This window comes from Mus caroli, chromosome 1, assembly GCF_900094665.2.
Source record: "Mus caroli chromosome 1, CAROLI_EIJ_v1.1, whole genome shotgun sequence".
NCBI lineage: Eukaryota > Metazoa > Chordata > Mammalia > Rodentia > Muridae > Mus > Mus caroli.
The window spans coordinates 128,550,302-128,574,919 of record NC_034570.1 but is presented as its reverse complement, the minus strand read 5'-3'; the positions used below and the strand labels follow the sequence as shown (position 1 = coordinate 128,574,919).

The following is a 24,618-nucleotide window of genomic DNA, read 5'->3' as shown; positions in this document are numbered from 1 at the left end:
AAAAGAAAAGAAAAAAAAGAAGACCCCCCCCCAGAAGAAGTCTTTGCTCAATTACTTCTCATTGATGTTTAGCCCTAAAGGACCATTTCTAGCCTAGATTAAGACCAGGTGGGTTTATAGAGGAGAGAGGTATTAGGTGTTGCCTAGTTTGTTTTTACCACAGACCTCTTGGCCAACTGGCTCCTGGACTGTCTTGGGCCTGTCAGTGCTATGTGGTGTTTGGTCTGGTCTACTTAGCCCAGATAACTTTCCAAGTCCGAGGCTTTGTAGACCAGATCTCTTTTGAAGATCCCAGGCTCCCAAGGCTATTGAAGAAAATTCCCAATGATGTAATTTTAAATATAACGAGCCTTAAATTCCAAAAATAGAGGTAAAAAACTCCCTCCTTTCTTTCAGGGCGAGGGTGGAAGACTCCAGCGGTATAGAGAGGGAAGTAGGGATTGCCCTGGCATATTTTCCCCACGAGTAAAGCCCAGGATGGGGGTATTTATTTATTTATTTTTTGAGACAGGGTTTCCCTGTATAGCCCTGGCTGTCCTGGAACTCACTTTGTAGACCAGGCTGGCCTCGAACTCAGAAATCCACCTGCTCTGCCTCCCCAAGGATGGGATATTTATTAGGATACTCTCTTAGGGTATTGAAAATCTGCAGGTTTGCCCCAATCCGGGATTGGCAGCCCGCCCTCTAATGGAAGCGGAGGATGTCCCCACCCCCACCCCCTGCAGCTGCCTACAGTGCTTATTTGAATCAATCAATACAAAGAGAATTTTTTTTTTTAGTTTTTTTTTTTTTTTTTTTTTTTTTAACCAGGGAGGATCACTGGCTTCAAGTTCGTGTTTTGTTTTGCAAAGCTTGGTCTACAAGGTGTGCTGAAGTTTTGTCTTTAGTCCTGCTGAAACCCCGCAGTTCTTTTTAAAACAAAGCGCTCCGGGTGAGGGCGTGGAGCCCAGGAAGGAGTGTGTGTGTGTGTGGGGGGGAGGGCCAAAACCCACCCAGTAGGCAAAACGCATTATTGGCTCAACTGAGTTTTGCAGCTTCACCTGATGGAATGTTCAAGTGGGAGGGGTGGGAAAATTAGGGAAGTCAGAGCTTCAGGACTTGATAAATTCGTTTCTCTTTTTCCTCGGGCTGTCACTTCCCTTCAGGGGAAGAATACTTTAAAACAGTAATCTAGGACTCCCGGGCTTCAGAACGCAGTATCATCAGTTCAATTCAACTAGATACCTAGGACCGGAAAGGTAACTTTACTCAATTCTTCTTCTTTCCTTCCTTCCTGCTTGCTTGCTTTTTTTTTTTTTTTTTTTAACATCAAAAGAAAAAATGAGAACAGAGGAGGAAGCGTTAAATTTTGTTTACTAAGAAAAATGTTTTCCAAGTTATTTGCTAAATTGGGCGGGTCGCTCCAAGCTTCATCTGTTCAGGTGCGCGGGACAGCAGTGTCTACTTCTGTGCTTCTAGCGCTCAGAAAAACTTGAATTGGTCCTGGATAGTTTGGCTCTTTCCCCCGGCTCAGCTGCAGCCTAGAGTGGGTTACAAACGCAGGGAGAACTGGCGCTTCTTAGGTCAGGTCAAGGGCAGGCTTGTTCTCCGAGAGCGCTCCAGCGAGCGGCGTGGCGCGCAACCTCGGGAAGGGAGAAGACCGGAGGAGAACTTGCAGTTGCATCCTCGTGGGTGGGGAGTGCGAGACCGCCTCAGCTCCAGCCAGCTGGGTGAATGGGGGCGCGCACGGCCCCGGGAACGCCGAGGCTGGATAAAATATGCCAGGCCTGCGCTTCTCGGGCTCATCAAGGCTGCGGGAGCCTCCCCGAGCTATCATCCTTTGTAATTGCAACCGTCAATCAACACTTGAAGACAAAGTCAAAGCCGGGAAGGGCAAACCCGGGAGACTACCCTTGCTGGAAAGGAGGAGGCGCGGGGGAGGGCTGAGGAGGGAGAAGTTTGCTAGAAGTTGGCTGGAGATTTCAAGAGAAATTCGGAGTGCTCGTGGTAGCTAGGGGAAACTTTAAGTCTCCGCCAGAAGTAAGGCTCTGGTGAATTCCTACACGTGCTTCCATAAAGAGGCAGAGTGGCATTTGATAAGAGATCTTCCGCGGAGGATGGGATGTGCGTCCCCGCTCATGGTTGATGCGTTCCGGGGTACGTACTGACCGTTGTTGGCTTCAGCATTTAGAACACATAGGTCCCGTTGCACCCCTTTTCCCCAGCCATTTAGTCCCTCAGCCCTCATCTGAGACTATAGAACCTAGGACCCTCCCAGGTAGAAGGAAGGTGAACACCCTGAGCTGCGTTGCTACTCATTCCTCCCTCCTCCTCCTTGCCGCGCCGCACAGCCCTAGAGGACAGAACAAACATTCTAGGAGACACCTCGACCCGGTCACGGTCACAGAACTGGTCCCCTGCTTCAGTGGGATCGTCTGTCCAACCGAATAAGAGGGTGAAGGACTCCGAGGGGGTGTTGAGTGGTCTAGAGGGCATTGGGAGGGTGCACTCTGAAGGTTCGGAATGAGTTTGGTAGCTTGTTTCCTTCACTCCTCCCTCAGCGTCTGCACCAGGGTCAGAGACTCGCCACTCCCCCAAACTTGAGGAACAACTCCGGGAAAAACGTGAGTGTGCCCTTGAATTTCCAACAAAACCCAGCTCCTCGAATCCCCCTCCCTGCCCCCCCCCCCAGCCCGACTGAGATATTGTCAAGAACCTGGAAATCTGAAAAAGGCCGATCTGAGTTACCTTGTCCCACCCTGGAGGTGGGAGTCAGGTTTTTCTAGGAAAAGTGCATCCTCCCTCTCCTCTCCCTTCCCGTGTGTGTGTGTGTGTGTGTGTGTGTGTGTGTGTGTGTGTGTGTGTGTGTGTGTGTGACACTGATTGTCCCTTACAAACTATAGAGACCTTACATAGACCTTGTTGGAATCTTAAACTCAGAGAGATCCTCCTGCTTCTGCCTCCCAAGTGCTGGGATTAAAGGTGACAGGCACTACACCTGGCCAAAAAAAAAAAAAAAGGCAACTTCTCTTGTTTGTTAGATCTCTCTAACCTTTGCCGGCTTCCTTGGCTGCTAGACAGAGGCTCTGCCTAGACTAGATCTTCAAAGCAAGGAAAAGCTACTTAAATGTCAAAGGCCAGATTCATTTAGACCTTGTCTTGGACACCTATTCCCTGTCTTCCCCTCCCTCCTCATCTACTAGGCATTTTCTTGGAAAGTCTACCTGTGGGAAGATAAAGGAAAGCCCCACTTGACCTTTGGCACACACCACTCTGTCTTTGGAAGACAAGCTGGGGGTGGGGGGCAGATGGGGCTGCAAAGCCACTAATCTGACCTAAATAAGTCCTTTCTGGGAGAGAAGCCGGTGCTACCACGAAGTTCACCGCACTGGGTCAGCCTCAGCCTCTGGTCTTGGCCAGCTTTCTAGCCACAGTAAATCACGAGGCTCTTCAACTTTGGAAGCCACCTCTTGAACAAAAAAAAAAAAAAGAAGTGGGTGTGTGTGTGGGGGGGGGGGGGTAGACCAAGAAGCTAGAGTTCCTGCATCCTTGACTGGTGGGTAGGAAGATGATAAACAAAAGACCACCATGAGTCCTTAGAATTGCAGTGAGTGGAGGTGAATGGAGGTTGTTCGTTCTTAACTCGTTGAAAGAAACTGATTTTTCTCAAGTTTGCGTGAACTCCAAGGCAAAGCAGGCAGTGAGCTATGATGTGAGCCTAGAGACTGGCTCCCTTTCTGAACTATGTAAGAAATGCATTTGTAATTCAAAGTGATGTCTTAAAGAAGGGGCAATACTGAGCATGTATTGACATTGTTACTTGATACTAACGTGAAAACTTGGGTAATGGACACTAATAGAGGCAAATTCAGCCTGCTCCACTGTACAAACTAATTGGTAGCCCCCCCCCAATATTTGTGGCCAAAAGGCGACATGCTTAGGCCACAGCCCTAAAAATGCTGCGAAAGGTGGAAATCAAATATTTTAGATTCTGCATATATATGTTTTACAGCAAAAATATGAACCAGTTTAGAACATCAATATGCATGAGTTGATTGCCATCAATGGATAGTGTACTTCATATAAAAGTGTAAGCAATGATTTGGAATAATTTTATATTCATTAAATACTAGACTGGGCAGTTTTTATGTGATCTCCATGCCATTTACATAGAATAAATTCAGCTCTTTTGAGATTCAAATCCACCCCCTTGTGGGTGGACTCTGATAATTACCCAGTTGCACAGCAGACTGTGGGCATGAAGCTTTGCCTGCATCCAGGAGGCTGGGAAGAATGTTTTTCATCTTGTTGGGATGAGATCTGAAAACTTTAAAGATGAAGCTGGGTTAGTGGCCTAACAGATGGTTCTTTATAACTTAAAAAAAAAAAAAATGCTGTGCCTCGTGGGGGTTGGGTGGGGGTTGGGTGGGGGGTATGGGGCCACCAAAAGGACTCTAGAAGGAAATCAAGGGCCGGATCTTTCTGTCCTATGTCCAAACACAGGTCTTTCTCACTAAAAATTCGACAGTCATTAAGATAATTTTAGACTCAAGTGTTCTTTCCATAAGTAGGGAGGTGGGTTGGTGAGCAGCCTGGGGAAGCAGAAGTGGCTGTCTTTTACTCCAATTACATGCAAAGGGAGAGAAACCTCAGTGACTTCGCTGTCACCCCTGGGTTCTTCAGGGCGCAGCCACTCAGATGTACTTCTCTGATGTCTGCGTTCAGGGAGGACCTTGATAGAAGGACCAACCACCCTCCATTTATGATTTTAACATCCTTTTTTTTTTTCTCTTGGTGTTTTAAGTAGGCCCTTCACTCCACAGGTCTCATTCCCCACACTCACGCAAGGACCACCTACACCCACACTCTCCAGCCCTTCTTGCCCTTCACCTGCTCTTTGAAATGGCCTCTTAGCTCTCAGATCCCTGGCCGCTTCACTTAGACACTGGTCGCTCCTCAAAAGCTGAGAAACCTAGTAGCATTTATATCCCCCACTAGCCCCTCCTGTCTCAAACCAGGGTGGGGTGGAGTAGATTAAGGCGGGGTGAAGAGGTTGGGGCAAGCCCCGAGGCCAGAGCTTCCTTATTGGCTAGTGGCTAGTGTCCGACCTGAGTCCGGAACCTGCGTCCCCATTCACTGTCTTCACCTCTCACCTCCCCCCTGCCCCCACCCCTCCAGCTTACCTCCCCTCTCCAGCGTGTCTTCCCCTCTCCTCCTGACTCTGTCACCCTCGGGGCTGGAAGGGTTGCTCTCCACCCTAGAGGAGTGGGAGGTTGGAACTTCAGAACTCCACACTTGTGATATTAGGAGAGAGGGAGCCGAAGGAGAGATAGGAGAAAGGGGCGGAGAGGAGAGGAGAGGACAGGACAGTAGAGGAGGGGAGAGAAGTAAGGCGAGCGAAGGAGAGAGAGAGAGAGAGAGAGAGAGAGAGAGAGAGAGAGAGAGAGAGAGAGAGACCCCTGCCGATCCTGAGCCAGAGGGCTGGTGTCGGAGGGGAAGGAGTCCGGGAGCCGTTCAGCCGCTGCAGCAGTAGCAGCTGGCGGCCGCCTCTGCTGCCCTCCGGAGCGCGGCGCGCACAGATCGCTGTCCGGGGCAGCAGCGCCTTTGCTGTCGCTGCCTCCGCCCTTGCGGAGCGGAACCCGGGCAGCGGAACGCGGTCTTCTTAGTCTAGCTTGGTAGCCCGGATCTCCCGCGCTCAGCTCAGGAACAGCTTTGAAGCTGCCGGACCGGACAGGGTTCCGAGGTCCTGCCCGGCAGCTCCGGCGAGCGGGTGGGTGAGCGGGCACGCTGATCACCCCTTCTCTCTTTCCGCTGGAGTTGAATCTCTGCTGCCCGTGTCCAGGTGCTGGGCTTCCGGACCGACACCGACGCCCCATTCCCGCCCGCAGCCGCCTTGTCATGCTGCCCAAAGTGGAGACGGAAGCTCCCGGACTGGTCCGATCGCATGGGGAACAGGGGCAGATGTCAGAAAACATGCAAGGTAAGGGGGTGCGGTGCGGTGTGGCGCGGCGCTCTGGTTCCTGGCTTTTACACTCTCGGGCTAACCCCGCGGGCTTCAGCCTGCTGCAGCATGGGCACCAGAGCAGTCCAGCTGGCAGTTTGCGGTGCGCGGCGGCTTCGGCCTCCTCTTTAGACGCAAGCATAAAAGTTAATGGCACTTGAACTAGGCGGATGGTGCTTTCTCATCAACGTCTAATTGGCCACTTCTAATTAAGTAGAGAGACTTCAAGCGCAGAGTCAACTGGAGCTGGGGGCAGCTGGAAGCTAAGGGCACCGTGGAACAATCTTTTGAGAAGTGGAATTCCTCTCTGCTCACCAGTTCTAGGTGGTTCGAGCTCTTACGCACATGCTCCCGCGTAGAGGGAAAAGACTGAGTAGAGAAAAATCACAGGAAGGTGATTGGTGTTGTTAGTAGTGTTCGATTACACCAGCACCCTCAAAAGCCTTGCCAGACCCAGCAGTCTTTTAAGGCAACTCGAAACTGCTGGCATAACTAAAAACACCAATCACCCCAACTCTATTTCCGTCCAGTATCACGCCGAATGAGGAGCTGGGGTGCTCAGGGTTAGCTTGTTACCCTTTCAGTCTCAGAGCCGAGAGTATGGATATTCCATTTGTGTCCCTATTCTTGACTGGTAACATCAGAAAAAGACCAAATTTCATCTCCTGTATTTTTTACACTCTAAACTCTTCAGAACTTTATCTTAGCAACGAGCCAAGGTGAAAAAAATGTTAGGAAAAGTTTTTCTATCTTCGCCCCTATCGGAGTTTCTGGATACTGAGGCCAGCCGCCTTGTGATCCCCTAAAGCTTCCTGCCAGCCGTTTTTGTGCGAACTTGAAAGGGTCAGAGAAGTGTTGAGAACAGAGCTCTTGGACTCAATGGTAGGCTGTGCGCTCTGGCTGGGAAACCTAAGATCGCCTTAGGCTCAGGGAAGGGGACAGCAGGCGTGCGGGTGGGGTCAGATATCCTGGGTGATCTCGGGGTCTTTCCAAGTCTTTGGGTAGGGTTGTAGAAGTTCCCTGGCCTCAGTCCTTAGACTAACTTTGTGTGTCTGCTACTGAGGAAGCCTTGTTGGCTTGAAGAGATACACCTGGGATTCCTGATAAGTGCCCCAGGCCTGCTTCCTGAGCTCTGGGCTCTGGCCTCTGGCTCCGCTAAGTTTCCTCCCGGCAGAAGGACCGGCTTTTTGCTACTTCCTGCCCCATGCAGGCATTTAGGGTGGCGGGATCCCGGGCAAAAAAGCGCAGTGGAGCGAAACACGGCGTACTGAGGACTGGAGAGAAATACCCTGGTAACATTTTCTTTGTAAAATTTAGAGAGCCCTTCTTGGCCTCCTGTCCCCCAAGCCAAGACACTAGCTTGCCTTATTGCTGGGGGGCTAGCAGATAGGACCCTTCTTTGCACTGGGCTCTAAAGCAGCGTGGGAAAAAGCCTAGCGCGGCTTTGCGGTAGTTTGCAGCAAGGACAGTGCGCGCCTGCCTGCCCGCTGCCGTTGGGTCCCTTACCAGGGACACATTCATACTTTGATGGGTGCTGGAACCCAGAAAGAAAATTCGTTACTGGATTCTCAGGCAGCGCGAAGCATCCAACTTCAAAGGGATTAACGGAGGACCTAGCTTTTCAAGACCCAGTTGTTCCCTCACTTTTCCCAGGGGCGTAGGGATTTCCAAACCATGGTGGATTTGATTCTCTGAACTCTTAATTTAGGTGCCCCAGGTGCCCTGTGGGTAAAAACAAAACAAAACAAAACAAAAATGATTCTCAGGGCTCCCAGATGCACCTCTCCCCACTTAGACTCCGAATTTTACCGGAAGATGGGCTTCTGTCTTTCCTTCTATATGGCATCTCTGAGAAGGGCACGGAGAATGTAAGTGATTTGCCAATCTGATACTGTTAAATGTGAAGTTAGAGATTACTTTTGGGGAGAGACCGGGAGACCGAAGAGAACACACAACTAGTAAAGTACAGCCCCGCTCAGCCCAGAAACATACCTGGAAACTGAAGTCAAGAGTCTTCAGAGTTCCGTAAACAAACTCCCCTAACCCCAAGCTTTGCTTTTCCCAAACCCTCAGGTCCTGATTCTTTAGAGTGTCTCAGCTTCTCTCTAATAGTTGGGGTACCAGCTGGCTTCGCAGGAGAGAGGTGCCGCTCAGCATCCCTTATTTCTGAGTTACTGAGCCCCAGGAATGCCTTTCTTTGCTGGTGCCTCTACCCGAGATCTTTGCAAACTGTTGCTCTCTCGGACCAACTTACGCTACAGCCCAGGGCTCTGTGTCGGGGAACAGACAGAAATAAATGAACTTCATTTTAAAAGAATAAAGATATCACCTGGTGATAAAGAGGCATAGTACTTTGGCTCTGGGGTAGGGGCAGTTTTCTCCATTTTTCTTTTTAGTAAACAAATCTGAGGAAACTTCTGCCAGGCTGTGGGTACCCCTCCCCCGCCCCGCCCCTCGCAATGCCACTGATTAACTTAAAGCAAACTCTCTTTGGAGTTTGTGCGTCTTTGGGTAGCAAAGGGTTGAGCAAGGGGGCCGGAGCCGGGTGCACAAAGGGTTTAAAGAGGGTGCGGGGAGCACCGGTAGTGGCTTGGTTGTACAGATCTGCCCCTTGCTTGCCTGGATGCTGGCCCATCCCTGCTCTGCCTCCTGAAGTGGGTTCTCAGTTTCATCTGGTAGTGCCTAGGGGTCTGTGGGCCACTAACCTTTCTGTGCACAGTTTATCTTTTTGGCTGCAAAGACTAGGGCGCTAGTGTCCCTAGTCATAGGGAGTCAGGATACGATGGTCTGATTTTTGTTCCTCCAGGCAATCTCGGAGGTGTTTATACTTTGCAAGGCTTCTCCTTATTGAAGCTTGTGAAGCTCATTACAAACAAAGCTCTAGAACTCTGCTAAACCCTCCTGTTTCTTTTCCTCGCCTGTTTCTGCCCCGCTTCCGGGTGTCCTCTCCTCTTCCTTGTTTTTATTTTCACAGGGCATTTTCAAACGTGAGGAGATGAAAGTGGTCAGAACAGACCTACAGTCAATGCGGAACTGAATGTTTTGATTACTCTAACAGACTTGAACCCTGAGAGCCACAGGCTGTTGTTAAAGTTGCTTCTGAGAAGCAGGTTTCTGCAGCTTCATTGCTCTGCAAAAGCGGCAATGTGCAAATTAGCATTGCTAAGCCTAGCAAAGGGAGGTGTACTTACAGCAAGCCACTACAGGAGTGTGCCGGTCCCTTACAGCCTCCTGATTTTGCTCCATTCATTAGGCAAAGGCGACGTTTGGGAACTGTAGAGAGAGGTTTAAAGGACATTTGAGGTTGTTAACATTTGTATGGTTCATGTTTCCTTTCTGATCTGTTGGTTTTTGGTTAACAGTGGTCACTTTAAAATGTTAACCAAAAAAAAAAAGTTGGAATTGTTGTTAAACTGAAAAATAATAAAGCACATGTTTATTGATGCACAAAGATGTTCTCCTTTGCATGTTTAAAAGTACTCCTCTTCAATTCCACTTGAGTAAACATTATTTTATATTTTATCTGATACCTGGCCACCAACCACATCAGCAATGCTTTTCAGTGCAGCAGCATTAAAACCTATATTGGGAAATTAATAGGGCATGTGTTCATGTTTCTCTTCTTTTTGTTTCAGTGTCTCAATTTAAAATGGTGAATTACTCCTATGATGAAGATCTGGAAGAGCTATGTCCTGTGTGTGGCGATAAAGTGTCTGGGTACCATTACGGTCTCCTCACGTGCGAAAGCTGCAAGGTTTGCCTTTTCTGTGCTACCTAAAAAGATAGAACGGTTCGACCAAACCCATGCAAACTCTTCAAAGCTAAACCTGTTTGTTTCTTTCTTTTTTCGACTGGAAAGTGTGGGGTGGGGTGGGAGTGGGGGAAGTGTCACAGGGAGGCGAGGACTTACAGTATGTCTGATTTAGTTCCAAAGGCAGGTGCCTGTGCTCTAGAAAACTGTCAGACTGCTGGCTTTAAAGTAGTTTATTGCGGTGCAGTGCTGTATCTATAGGAGGACGTTATTTCTAACAGTCCTAAATATTGATTTTGCTTGACTTATATATATTTAAAGCATCCTTGTTAAAAGGAAACAGGACAGAGTACAACCCAAGTGCATTTTAATTTGAGAGGAATCTGTGCTGCAAGTTGGAACATTTTTCTTTAGTCCAGAAGACATGAAGGTCTGAATTCTCAACTGCATGATTTCATCCTGATGGATTCTGAAAAGAATTTTAAAAGATTTTTTTTGAATCAAGGTATCAAGAAACCAGATTTTAGTTTCTAATTGAACAATTTTTATTAGTGTATCATATGACTTATTTAAATGCAGGAGGAATTTGAGTATGTTCAATGTCTTTTATTGTTAATCTTGTCAAGACCATAAGCATTTGTCAGAGGTTTTTTTTTTGTTTGTTTGTTTTTTGTTTTTTTTAAATAGTCCCCATGAATTCAATTTCCTCTAATCTTTCCCCAACATCTTCTTTAAAGTAGAGACTCAATGCATTTATTTAAACCTTTGCTAGGAAATCCCGCTTTGTTTTCCAGTGTGCTTGCTCAAATAAGCAAGGATACCATCTTAGTAGAGAGCAGAGGAGTTACTCATTCAAAAGCCATATACCAGGCCTGATCAGCCCCTTAAGTGTAAACAGGCACAGGCTACGCTGCAATCCAGCTTCGTGGCTTATGCTCACACACACATCCCTGCCTATGTGCATGTCTTTTCCATTAGTTGGACTTTTAAAACACAGCTCCCACCCTTGAATGGGTTCCAGTGGCGTTAGGAACATTTCCCCATTTTGTTCTTGAAGTCCTTTTCCTTTTAACTGTCAAGTGTTGACATTTGTAAAAGATCTGAGGTACTTGCTATTCAGCTCTTACAATGGTTTGTGACTGAAATTGTATGAGACTACCTAAAAACAATGGCAGGGTTCTTCTGTGAGTTACCTCTGCTTGGAACATGGATGTTAATAGGAAACCAGATTTAAGAAGAAAAAAAAAATTGGTCAATATAGAGTGTATTTTTTTTTTCTGACTGTTGGAAGGAAATGGTACAAAATTGATGTAATTCTTCAGGAATATGATTCTGAGGCCAGAAAAGTCTTCACTGAGGCCTGGCACTGATGCTGAGGGTTGGTGTTGCTGAAATGTGAAATTAAACCTTAGGACCACATAAGGGCTCAGGGGGCACAGTAAAAAGACCTACTGGTGATTGCCTTAGAGTACAACAAAAGAAGAAAAGCGAGGTAGACTCTACATCTCACCATTTTCTCTGTCTTACAGGGTTTTTTTAAGCGAACTGTCCAAAACCAAAAAAGGTACACGTGCATAGAGAACCAGAATTGCCAAATTGACAAAACACAGAGAAAACGATGTCCCTACTGTCGATTCAAAAAATGTATCGATGTTGGAATGAAGCTGGAAGGTGAGAGAGTCTGCCAGGGTCCTCTGGGATGTGGACTTTAAACCCTGTGTGGACAGGGAGACACTGTTTCTCTGGCCCTTTAACACTGTTGACAGAGATAGAGAGGATTTTTACTTTCCTCTGTAGAATTGCCTGCCATTTAAACATGTTAACATCTACCAGGGGAAAGAAAGAGAAGCAGGAAAATTGTCCCACTCCCCATCTCTTTAGTTTGGGGTGCCATACACTTAATATTGAAAAGATCAACAGAACTAAAACAGCTCTACTGAGAACAAATCAAATTCATTTGCAAAAATTTGAAAAATGAAATGAAATCACCCCATCACCCTTAAATTTTTTTTTTTTTTAAATCAGGATGCCCTAGAATTGGCATGGTTGTACCATTGTTTTACCATTGTTTTATTTATACAATTCGTGGTTCTTGAGAAAACTTAGTTTTTTCATTGTGAAAAGGGATTTCTTGTTCAGAATTTCAGGTTTCAATAGCGTAAAAAAGTATACATCTATTATACATCTATATTTTTTTTAAGAAAAAGGTAATAACAATCTATACAATAATAACTAAGAAGCAGAAAGCATGCCAAGCTATGGGTTCTCGATCAATAGTGATGGCGAACGGGCCTTCAAAAGTCCGGCAGTTGAGAGTGACTCCGGCAGTTGAGAATGCCGAAGAATGCTGCGGGGTTCAGCTTGGCAGCCAGCGAAGTTAATATGTGACTGCTGTAAATAATTTGTACTTCATGACTGTTATGGTGTGCTGCTATTTTCCAGCCTCTGACCTGCTGGCCTTCCACAGATTAAACAGACTGCAAATAACACAATATGGCGGGGTACCCAGCACCATGCTAGAGTGTACTTCATTTGATGAAGGAAATGCAAGCTACTTTTTTATTTGGAGGTTTTCTGCTGTGTAGAACTCATTCTTGGGAGAGTTATGGGGGAAAAAAAGTAAAGAATTTGTGCTTTTGCGTAAATCTACCAAATTGCTAACAAGTTTTTTTTTTTTTTTTTCCAAATAGAAGTGGCCACTTTGGTCAGCCTAAGGACCTCTTTTAAGGGGAGGTTGAGAAAGGAAGTAATTTGATGTCTATTAATTTTATTATCAGTCCCTTTAGTTGCCAAATAGTGGCAGATGCTAACTATAAGAGGAGTTTTAATATTGCAGAAGATGTGGTTTCGTGCAATATGTCATTTGATTTTTTTTTTTAATGAAAGAAAAAAGATTGTGTTTTTTTTTAACCTCAGCATTATGCTAATTGTGTGTGAGTGGCCCATAGCTCTACTCATACTTTAACAGTGGTCATGGAACACTGGAATATTTGATGAATTATCTAAATTAAAAACCTGATGATCTAGTGTTAAATTTTGGATGCTTAGAATGTATAGTGTACATTTTTAATGTGAAAATTAATCCTAAGATTAAAAAGCTCAAAAAAACTTGACCTCCAGCAATCTCGGAGTACCAAGTTGTCAGAGGTTGCTGGCTTCTGTCTACCATTGGCCGCCCTTCTGACTTAACTTACTAGGCTTGACCCTGATTCCACACTACTGTGGCACAGAAGAGCCTCTGGACAACTTAGGAAAGGACTTTGTTTTAACTGTGTCTACTCCCACTTCAATTCAATGCATGGCTAGTGCTTTTCTGATGTGTACTCACAAAGTACAGGTGAGAAGGGGTTTTTCAAGAAGAGCCAGCACCTAACCTTTTTAATGGAGTAGCCCCAGATAACTAGGATTGAGGAAGATGTTGTAAGAAAAAGCAGAAATGGGCTTGATTCTCCTTTTTCTTAAAAAAAAAAAAGGAAGGAAGGACCCTCGTGCGAATACACACATGCAGATACACAGTATATACCATGTTTTCCATGAGAATCCTGACAAGAGTATGGATACTAGAAGCTGGCACACCCAGAAAGAAAATCTCTCTCACACACCCCCAAATATTAAATATCTGTTGTGAAATGTCTCTAGTCCACACAGGGCTAATGCTTTCTTGGGTACCCAAAATATGTTTTTGATTAACAACCCCCTTGAAGGAAAGAATTCATAAGGAAGACATTTGTCTTCTTGGAATATCTGTGGACTATCACAGTAAAATGCACACACACACACACACACACACACACACACACTTCAATTGTCAACATTTTCCATTTCCTCAAGATCTTTCAGAGCACTACTGACTCCCTTACATATTCTATGTCCCTCCTCTTTCTTATCAGCCGTAAGAGCCGACCGTATGCGAGGGGGCAGAAATAAGTTTGGGCCAATGTACAAGAGAGACAGGGCTTTGAAGCAGCAGAAGAAAGCCCTCATTCGAGCCAATGGACTTAAGCTGGAAGCCATGTCTCAGGTGATCCAAGCAATGCCCCCAGACCTGACCTCTGCAATTCAGAACATTCATTCTGCCTCGAAAGGCCTACCTCTGAGCCATGTAGCCTTGCCTCCGACAGACTATGACAGAAGTCCCTTTGTCACATCTCCTATTAGCATGACAATGCCAACTCACAGCAGCCTGCATGGTTACCAACCCTATGGTCACTTTCCTAGTCGGGCCATCAAGTCTGAGTACCCAGACCCCTACTCCAGCTCACCCGAGTCGATGATGGGTTACTCCTACATGGATGGTTACCAGACAAACTCCCCTGCCAGCATCCCACACCTGATACTGGAACTTTTGAAGTGTGAACCAGATGAGCCTCAAGTTCAAGCGAAGATCATGGCTTACCTACGGCAAGAGCAGAGTAACCGAAACAGGCAGGAAAAGCTGAGCGCATTTGGGCTTTTGTGCAAAATGGCGGACCAGACCCTGTTCTCCATTGTTGAGTGGGCCAGGAGTAGTATCTTCTTCAGGGAACTGAAGGTATGTCCTACCCTGACCAACCCTCCTCTCAAGCAAAGTCTGGCTAGTTTTTTGGCTGTTCTTGGTACTTGAGAATAGCTTTTCCTTTTGTTTGTATGAGTTAAGAAGAAATGGGTGTTGTTTGTATGAGTTAAGGAAGAAATGGGTGTTGTTTGTATGAGTTAAAGAAGAAATGGGTGTGTGACCATCCCTGTAGGGTTATTACAGCTTGATTTGGTAGCTGTGTAGCTCCTAATTGGGAGATGGTGTTTAACATGCCATTAAGTATTGTTTTGTTCATAATACAACACATTGATCCCTTTTAACTCAGAGGTGGTTTGAAAGAAAGGTTGCATCAAACAACTCTTAAACTATTTATAAAGTGACCAAGTCAGAAAACAAACCATATTCATGGAGTCTTGAAGGTTTCTTTTCAAAGGACCGAACCAGTATTTAACTGTCCAGGTCCAAGACTGTGCAAATGGTACCACTGGCTAGAAGTATCAACTAGGCGTTTACTGTTGGTTTGCCCTGACGTTAGGGTGGTAAACCATTGTTTTCTGAGCAAATTGAAATAGGTTGCTCACTGCTACTGTAGGCCAATGGTGAGTGCTTGTCTCCTGGGTCCCTCTCATGCCTGTGGTTTAAGTAAATGGATTGGTACATTGTAAATACAGCACTTGTTTGCATAAGGATCTATGTTTAACTACGTAATTATTTTATTTCCTGAAACTTAAGACCAAATTAATACAGGAAAGTTATTTAGGAGTTTGGATTCTGAGCGAAGACCGAGCCACGTTTGGTGACTAGTCATTCTATTCCTGATTTAAACAAACCCTGAACTTGACTTCTAAGCCTTTTTATTATAAAAATCAATGTTAGGCTTTTGCTGTTGTAGTGGGAGAGGTGACAATACGTATCTGTGGCTTCTGCTAATTTAGTGTGCTTAACATTAAAATGTGCTGTACACACAGAGAGAGTAAAGAAGCAGTGTGTAAAGGGAAAATAATATTTTGCACAGAAGTCTTACAGCAACAGTATGTGTATAGAATTACCTGACTGGGTCTAAAGAGGTCAAAATTACCTGATTGGAGTTAAAAAGAGGCCAGTAAAATGCTACCAGCATGCAGTTAGGATGCATCCTGCTGGTTATTCTCCTGGCCTTTATTGCTACATAGAAATGTGGCTGATGCTGAAGACCAGGCTGCAGAGGCCAAGCAGAATGCATTGAGTTTAAGACCAGGCTACTTTCCGAGTAAGTAGAGAACCAATCTATGATAGAGCATTCATTCTTTAAAAAAACGGAACCCAAACACTCTTAATATTCTGGGTGCTTTTACATTTATAGCCACGGCCCGAAGAGGACACATCGGGTCTTTAAAAATGAAAGCCTTTTTAGCTGTTATTGAAAGCTGAAGTGATGGATAAATGGGCAGCCAGGTGGACTGTAGCTGGGTGATGTCTTCTTGGCTTGTAGCTGCGTCTGCCACAGGCTAGGGCCAGCTTTGCCAAGTCTTGCTGTTCTCATCTGTATGTAAAACTTTGCATGTGCTACGGAGGGGGCAGAAGAGGGTGATGCTTATGTTGAGGTCATGAGGACATGCAGAAGTGATGCAGTCTGACGTACTGCAGGCACAGGAATATTTTCTTTAAATTATTTTAGTTGTCTTTATGCAACAGTCTTGTATTCAGTCTTATATTATTCTCTTAGTTTGGCACCAGGAAACAGTGTTAACCAAGTGTTAGATGGTTGGTCTGACTGGATTGTAATGAACAGTCAAAGCTACACTTAAAGTAGCCAAGGAACAAGTGAGTTGTATAAGATGAATATTAAATTGAATGAGATAAAGATATTTTCCCCTAAAGTTTCTAATGAGATGGATTTGTCTATAATTCCTTAAAAAACAAAGCAAAGCAAAACAAAACAAAACAAAACAAAACAAAACAAAACAAAACAAAACAAAACAAAACAAAACATCTGGTGTGGAGGCATATGCTTGCAATCCTAACACTCAGAAGGTTAAGAAAAGAGGCTTGGTCTGAGTTCAAGGCCAGCCAGTTTACACCAAGTTCTAGGCTAGCCTGGGTTACAGAATGAGACCCTGTCTCAAAAATAAAACAACAACAACAACAACAACAAAACCAAATTTCTGTTAGGAAGACAGCTGAAGAGATAGGTTTTAAAAATCATCAATGAAACAATGGTTGCTTATATGCACACACACAGAAAAAAATGTTACAAGGTATATGAATGCTCTAGTCACAGCTTAGACTTCAAGAGGGCTGAGAAAACAGTTTTTGTATGTCTTTCCCTTTCAGCTAAGTTCTGGAGTACAAGTCTTTCCAATGGCCTGGGCTTACATGTGCCTGAAACGCCCATGTCTTGGTTTGCAATGGCATTGACTTCCTTACCTTGTTGTTTAATATATGGTTGGCAGACTGTCATCCAAGAAAAGAAATTGAAAAGTAAGAACTGAAGACTACCAGGGTACCTAGGAGGGGTGGGGAGTTCTCCCAGGGGACACACAGCTTGGACCATTCGCCTAAGGCTTCTTCAAGAACCAACAGTAGAGCAGCTTCAGGATTGCTTAAGCATTGCTGTGAAAGGAGACTTTCTTTTCTGCTTATGTGTAAATTTACTTTGTCAAAAAACAGAGCAAGTCCTCTGAAATCAGCACAAGACATAGTTTGTAAGAATATAGTTTGTAAAGCTAAAAGCATGACTCACGAGTAGGACATACTCTTCACATTGGGGCATGGTGTGCCAAACATATCTCATAGATTCTCATGCACACACACACACCACACACACCACAAACACACACACATACACATCACACACACACCCACAAACACACACATCACACACACCACAGACACATATACACCACACACACACACACATACACACAATATACACACACACCACACATACCACACACACCACACACACCACACACACATACACACCACACACACATACACATCACACACACATACACACCACACACACACACATACACACCATACACACATACATATCACGTATAAGCACATCTACATTCATACAAGTACACACACCATAGACATCTCATACATTCACACACACATACACACCACACACACACACACAGACACCACATATACACACATCTATATTTACACAAGCACACACCACATAGACATCTCATACATTCACACACATACCACACACACACACCTCATACATTCGAACGCACAGCCTTAAAGCCAGGTTTCCCACGATTGTCGGTGACCTACATTTATTTAATAGATTTGCTCTAGGACTTTATTCTGCTTCAGTCTCATCTATTTAGCACTTTGTTTTGCTTTTGATTCTGGTCATGACCCACTAAGTTGATTTTGTGACCCACTAATCACACATGACCTGCAGTTCAAGAAGTATTGCTGGGGGGAAGGTTCTGTGGTCTATCCACTTGGCTGTCACCTACCTGTCACCGCTCACTGCCTCTTCTGGCTTGGGCTAGAAGACATGCCTAACCCTGCAGTCTTCATTCCTTTTGTTGAAGTTGTGACTTTTAAGTCTCACTTGGGAAGAAGAGTGGTCACCTTTAAACGCTTGTCATGTTCTTGTTAGTGTCACAGCAAATTGCCCATCAAGTGATATATTTAGGGGACAGAAAGCTCCTGGAAGAGAATAGGATAATAAGGCAATTATGCAAACAACCCCTTGATCATACCAAGGGACAAGTTACACTTCCTCCCACCTCAAAAGGAGAGAACACACATTTTCTTTACTAGTTACGGGACTAGAAGGGCCTGTGGGCAGTTTTGATGTTGCTTCATATCTGTGAAAAGGAAATCTCAAAGCATCCGTGTTGAGATCAAGAGTTGAGTTATAGAAAACACAATTGGAAGGCGAAAGGCGAAGGCGGGGGAGGTCACACACCATACCCCAGCTGGTTTGTTTCTCGTTCTTATAAACAACTTTGGCCTCAGTCCTAACCAACAGCATCTAAATAGAAAAATTAATATTCTGCCACCTGTCATTTTTGAAGAAAGCACAAATGCAGCCCATGGCTCCCGTTGCCTAGCTAGATCTTGTCTAGCAAGATTTTGCCTAGGTTTTCAGAGCCACGGAAGAGTCACGGGATACCCACCACCTCCCTCTTCTCTTTTCTAATGTGTGAGTGGTTGTGTGCATGTGTGTATTTGCATGTGTGCAAATGCATGTTCACATGTCTCTCTCTCTCTCTCTGTGTGTGTGTGTGTGTGTGTGTGTGTGTGTGTTAGCCAGTGTGTCTGCAGTCCTGTGTTTCCTTCCATGCCTCTCCAACTTAAATAACCAGGCAGGGCCAGCCAGCTTGCTCCAGAGTTTTCTCTCTCTGCCTCCTGCACTGCACTGCAGGCTGGCTGTCTTACCCACTCAGCTTTTTACATGAGTTCTGGGGGATCAGAAGCAGCGCACACATCTTCATCTCTGGGAAGTCTCTCTAGACTCTTTTCATATGCAGGAAGGGAGGCAGAAGAGTGCGGTTTGCCCCCAGTGAAGGCAGAGCTGAGGTGCAGAGTCAGGGTCTGAGAAGTACACTTAATGTGCATCTCTCCTCAGTATGCATGCACCCACACCATGCAGAGAGACAGACAGACACACAGACAGACCACTGACACAGGCACACAGGCACCATGACCTTTGACTCCCAGAGCACAGACCTTTGCCAGTAAAGCTACAGCGGATCTCTAAAGTTCTCAGAAGTCCATCACCACCGCCATTAAATCACTAATAATCAGCAAGACAGGTTTTCCCTGAGCCCAGACGACCCCGGGGAGGGACTGACTCACTGTAGAAAGCCTCAATAATTCTTTTCAGCCACTGGGGAACCATTTCATGGAGATCTACTGGCTAGTGCTTCTGGGCCTTGCAAAGACTCAGTAAGCACTCAACTCCACGGCACTCAGACCCTGTGAATCCACGTGTCCACGCCTAGGCAGATGGCCAGATCTGATTCTGTTCTGTCCTCTCAGCTTGGGGGTGAGGTGTGTGCAGTGTGTGTTCCTTCTCCCAGAGAAGATGGGCAGAAATAGAAAAGGATTAGAACCTAGCTCACATCTCAGCTGTAGATATGAGACATAACCTTGTGAACTATGCTTAGGGCGACATCCCCATCCTGTTATCTGTCCTCCTGAGGGAAGGAAGATGCTCCACTTCCTCTGTTACCCACATCACCTGTGACTTGAATATCCATCTTATAAACATGAGTACAGTGAGAAAATAATTCCCACTTGTTAAGCAACTAACGAATCTGGAGTATCTATTTGATCTTTTAATGAGACCAGATGTCCTCGGAGGATTCTGGGAATGGATATAGAAGAACTTCCCCTCCATGAATGATTCGGATACATAGAGGAAGAAAAAAGTCTAAATTAATCCTGACTGAAACTCGTAACTAGCATTTCTGTGGAAAATAGGTCTCAGAGACTTGGGGAGTTTGTGTCAAAGGAATTCAGTCATGTCCAAGGCAGGTTTTTAGTGTGGTTTGCTCTAAATCAAAACAGCAAAGGCTGGGGCTATGATTTCTTTTCTTTTTTTTTTTTTCTGATCCATTACAGAATTTCTAAGCAGGGTTACATTTACTTTTAACATTTATTCCCCAGTACCCCTTTTATTGAGGTGGGTGTGGGTGTGGGGGTCTTACTATGTAGCCCTAGCTGGCCTTGAGCTCTCTGTAGATCCGGCCAGCCTCAGCCTCACCGAGATTCACCTGCCTCCACCTATGCCTTTCAGGTGCAGAGATGACCACTGTATGCCCCCAGGCCAGACTACTAGACTATCACAGTTCATAGTTCAATTTTCCTAACCAATACACTTGTATTGGAGCTGACCCAGTTTTAGAAACATTTTTTAAAAGATTCATTAATTTAAATTAAATTATGTATATTCGTGTGTGTGTGTGGGGGGGGGTCATTTGAATCCAGTTGCACTCGGGCCAGAAGGGGTTTAGAGGTGGAGCTGTGAACCACCTGAGAGAAGTGCTGTGTCCTCTGTAAGAGTGTGAAGTGCTCTCAACCAGGGAGCCATCTCTCCATCCCTAATTCTATATGAAGGTTAGTTCTCTCTGATTCTCCCTGTCCCCCTCCTGTGTGTGCATGCATGCATGCGTGGTGTGCATACGTGTGTTGGGGAGAATGGATGGATGGATGGATACATACAAGCCTGCCTAGCGTCTTCCCATTCCACCTCCCACTTGGCTTCCTGCCTCTGCCTGGCGGAGTCAGGAATGGTACAGTCCCTACTGGAAAGCATCCAGGTTCCAGGACCTTAGGCACACAGCTCACCTACCTATCTTTGTTTTCACTTCTGGGTGCTGCACAGTCATTCTGAGAAAGAGATTAATAAGGTGGCAAAACAAAAGCCAATAAAATAAATACATTATATCTAGATTCACAAGGGCAGGGCAATCTCCGAGGCAGAGGGAGACTGGTTTCCTTCACTAAAGTTGGATAGGGATATTTTCTTCATCTTTGTAAAGCCTGGATCCTGCCTTTCAGATCCATCCTTTTTGGTTTTCAGGTTCCAGGATGATCTGAGACAAGCCTGTGAGGGCAGGAGGTGTGAATGCCTGTGTTCGCTTCTCACTGTAGACCGGAGGGGTCAGCTCACTATGTGTTGTGGAGAGTTTGTGTTCTTGTTCGTTGATTGGTGGGACAACTGAACATGCCCATCTGGCAGTGGTGAGGGATAGTCTTCATTTCATGTGTGTGCATATTTCTGAATCTTTAAAGTTACTTTATTTGTGTGTGTGCATGCATAGCAACTTTCAAGAGTCAGTTCCACTTCTATCACGCGGGCCCACACTATTCTGGTTAGGCTGTTTTGATGACAGGTACCAGTTACCTGTTGAGCCATCTCTCCAGCCTCTCCATCTGTGTTCTTCAGGGAGGCCATGGCAGTGCCACAGGCTGGTGCGCATCTATAATCTCAGCACTAAGGAGTCGGAGGCAGGAGGATTGTGAGTTCTAGGCCCTCTGGCTTACATAGCAAGACCTTGTCTCACAAAACAGAACAAAAGATACAATGACGCTTCCATACACTTATTTTCCTTAAAATACAACTAACATCCCTTCCTTAGGATTTATCATTCTTAGGGTGCAGGCATATGAGCAATTACCACACACAGTTCCTGTAACCTGCTTCTAGCAAACTCCCTGCTCCACTCCACCCCAATCTGCTTTTCTTATGATTCTCAGATACTTTAAAATAGAATTAAGGCCAGGTATGCGATGATTCAGGTGGATCTCTGAGTTCAAGGCCAGCCTGGTAAGTTCACACACACACACACACACACACACACACACACACACACACACACACACAGAGAGAGAGAGAGAGAGAGAGAGAGAGAGAGAGAGAGACACATGCATGTCTGTCTGTCTGTGTTTCCATATATGTATGTAAGTCTGCTTGAACATTTCTGAGTATTTGTCAAACATACTGTTGCTGAGCAACAAGGAAGGCATTTTAGAAGGCATCGTAATGACATCCCAGAGTCACGGACAATTAGTGCTGAAAGCATCTTTAAGAAAGCCTCTTAGTTAACCTTTTGATTGTAGGTTCAATTCCATTCAATTGACTATGCAGTGTTTCCTTAGGATATGGCAGGGCTTGAGAAGGGATTAGGTATAGAGCGTGTGTGCAGTAGAAAAAGAGAAAAGAATCTGGCATGGAAGATTTCATGTGCCATGGAAGAGACACTTGGGCTCATGGGAACAGGTTAAAAGGAGATATTCATAGTTTTATTCTGGCCCATCAGTGTGTGTGTGTGTGTGTGTGTGTGTGTGTGTGTATGACAGAGAAAGAGGGAGGGGGAGGGGGAGGTAGGAGGAGGGAGAGAGAGAGAGAATGAAAATAAATGTTCATATGTATGTGGGTTTTTCAATGCAAATAGTGACAATCTCTGACTTTTTAGTAAATTTGAAGTCTAAGAAAAGAAGCTGAGGAGGCTGGGAAAGTAGTACGCTAAATGAAGTACAGGATGCAAATGTGGAAAAACGTAAAAGTCTTCATTGCTTTCGCAAAAATATGTTTAGCAAAAACTCATGAATTTGTACACAAAATGTCAAAGCAGACTTATTTACATATACAGAAACACAGACACACAGACACAGAGACACACAGACACAAACACGTGTGTCTGTGTTTATGAATACCTATCTGTATCTGGTAGGTATGGTAGCCATCTTCAATTCCAATGCTCGAGAGACACAGATATTAAACTCCTAGGGCAAGTCAGGCAGTTATACTAGATAGAATCAGCAAATTCGGGTTCAGTGAAAGACCATGTTTCAATAAAGTAGAGTGTTGAAGAAGATATTATCATCCGTAAGAAAGCACAGGATGTAATCACACTATTTTACTCCGTTTTCTCTCCCGAAAAGCAGAGTGAGTGAGTATGTCTGTCTCCCTGGGGTATTTATCATAGATTAGGAACGTACTATGCCCTATGGAAAGCTCTGACGAAGCACAAATCCTACTGGCACAGTCTTCCCAGATGAACATGGCGCTTTCTCTCATGAGCTACTTTCTCAGTGTGCTAAACTCAGCCCTCACAGATAGAGGATAGCAAAGCTGGATCTTGACTCCAGTCAGATATCAGAGACTATTTTCTGTTCATGAGACTGTCTTATTGGGTAAAGTGCATAACTCCTTAACAGCATGGATATATGAGCCTCTCCCTAACAGACTCTTAATGGCTGATTGCTATTGTATTAATTGCCAAATGAGTAGGAATAATTAATACAAATCTATTTTACAGAAAATTACTAGAGTTGCCTTAAAGGTGTAATCATGATTGGACATTAGAATGTGAGAGATATTGTTTAAAAGAACATAATGTTGGGAGTACATGGAATGACTGACTTCTTAGCTCTTGTGTCCTTACTAGTGTGCATCTATCAGGTTTCTGATTTCTCTCTTGCATAAACAATAGTGACTCTTTGATAGAAAAACCAGATACCTGGAAGGCATGATGGCATCTGGATTACTACCTGAGCTGTTATTTGTTGACAATTATTGTGGCACTTTACATATTTTAACCCTATTTTCATAATAACTCGCAAGTCAGTTATCACTGGGTTCATGTCTAAATTTAGGAATGAGAGCTTGGAGAACCAAAACACCTGGCCGATAGATTTTAAATGCAAGTTCAGATTGCAATCAACGTTTGTTCAAATCCAATGTTTAACAGTTCTCCTTTCCATTCTGCCTGCACAGAGTTGAAGAGAGTGACAACCCCAGGAGAACCTGGTCCTGCATGCATATATTTAAGCATGTGTGTACATGTACAATATGCGTATGTGTATATATGTGCATGTGTGTGCCCTGCACTTCTGTGCATATGTGTACTGTTATCTATGATCTTAGACACATTTTGGAGAGCTTAATCCACAAAGGAGCTAAATATTTTTTTATATAAGGAATCATGACCTTATGCCAACTGTTTGGAAACTCTTCTCTTGTATCTTTAATGTTGTTTTAATGCTGTGAGGTTTTTAAAAGTTTCTGTTGTGGAAAAATTCAAATCCAAAGTAAAATGGGGAGATCATGAACTGTCACACTATATCATGTGGCTGCTGCTGTTTGTCACTCTTCTCTTCTTATAAACATTTGCTAGAGTTTTTATGGATATAGAAAAATTGTACTCATTTATCAGCTAGGGGGTTGACATAGGTACATATCATTGGAGTCTTCATTTGGATCTAATAGCTTCATTTAAATATGGCACATCATACCCATGGTGTGATTACTTTTTTGCCTTCATTTATCAGGTAAGTAAGAGAAGGACAGACAAGTGCCAGAGAAGGAGGGAAAAAATAACCTAGCAATTTCCATTCACATAGAACAGAAACACTCTGTTCAGTTCAAATCATCATGGCTCTAAAGCAGTCATCTGACTATTCTGTCATTCAGAAGATAATCTGGTAAAATATAGGGAAGTATATCTCACCAGATCTCCATAGCCAGAAGCAGCAGAAGCAGGACTTGGAGCTTACCCTTTGGTACCAGAAAGGCTGTTGCTTCATGCAGAGCCCCTGCCCTCCACTGTAGAGTGGGTAGAGGACAAGGACTCAGAGTTGTTGGGCAGCTAAAATTAGTACAAATGACCGTGTAAGTAAGTGGTACTGATGAGCAAAATGGATGCTTACTGTGGGGCTGTTGACCTTTATGTATGGCGTCCCATGATCAATCACTTGACAAAAAAATTCAAACTTATTTTCTCTTCGAATTTTATTATTATTTCCCCTTCGTCCTCTTCCTTCCTCCTCCTCCTCCTCCTCCTTCTCTTTCTTCTTCTTCTTCTTCTTCTTCTTCTTCTTCTTCTTCTTCTTCTTCTTCTTCTT

The 24,618-nt window shown here is 44.7% G+C and overlaps 1 protein-coding gene and 1 long non-coding RNA gene across 6 annotated transcripts in view; one reads left to right on the top strand and one right to left on the bottom strand.

The window, feature by feature from the left end:
• Nr5a2 (nuclear receptor subfamily 5 group A member 2) overlaps nucleotides 1-24,618 on the top strand; it is a 120,896-nt gene that overhangs the window by 7,165 nt on the left and 89,113 nt on the right. The window contains exons 2-7 of one of the 5 annotated variants that reach the window (XM_021155849.2): nucleotides 1,146-1,238; nucleotides 2,541-2,603; nucleotides 5,822-5,959; nucleotides 9,616-9,734; nucleotides 11,261-11,402; nucleotides 13,622-14,262. In XM_021155849.2, the coding sequence (XP_021011508.1) occupies nucleotides 5,878-5,959; nucleotides 9,616-9,734; nucleotides 11,261-11,402; nucleotides 13,622-14,262 (984 nt within the window). In that variant the 5' untranslated portion in view covers nucleotides 1,146-1,238; nucleotides 2,541-2,603; nucleotides 5,822-5,877. Of the gene's footprint in view, nucleotides 1-1,145; nucleotides 1,239-2,540; nucleotides 2,604-5,150; nucleotides 5,252-5,821; nucleotides 5,960-8,444; nucleotides 8,635-9,615; nucleotides 9,735-11,260; nucleotides 11,403-13,621; nucleotides 14,263-24,618 lie in introns of those variants that run through there. The other 4 variants (XM_021155832.2, XM_021155864.2, XM_021155841.2 and 1 more) reach the window with 4 other exon arrangements.
• On the bottom strand, nucleotides 1,347-4,928 carry LOC110289591. The gene is made up of 3 exons (XR_002377359.2): nucleotides 4,870-4,928; nucleotides 4,214-4,306; nucleotides 1,347-1,520 (listed from the first exon to the last, which is right to left on the bottom strand). It is a non-coding gene; the product is annotated as an uncharacterized LOC110289591 (long non-coding RNA).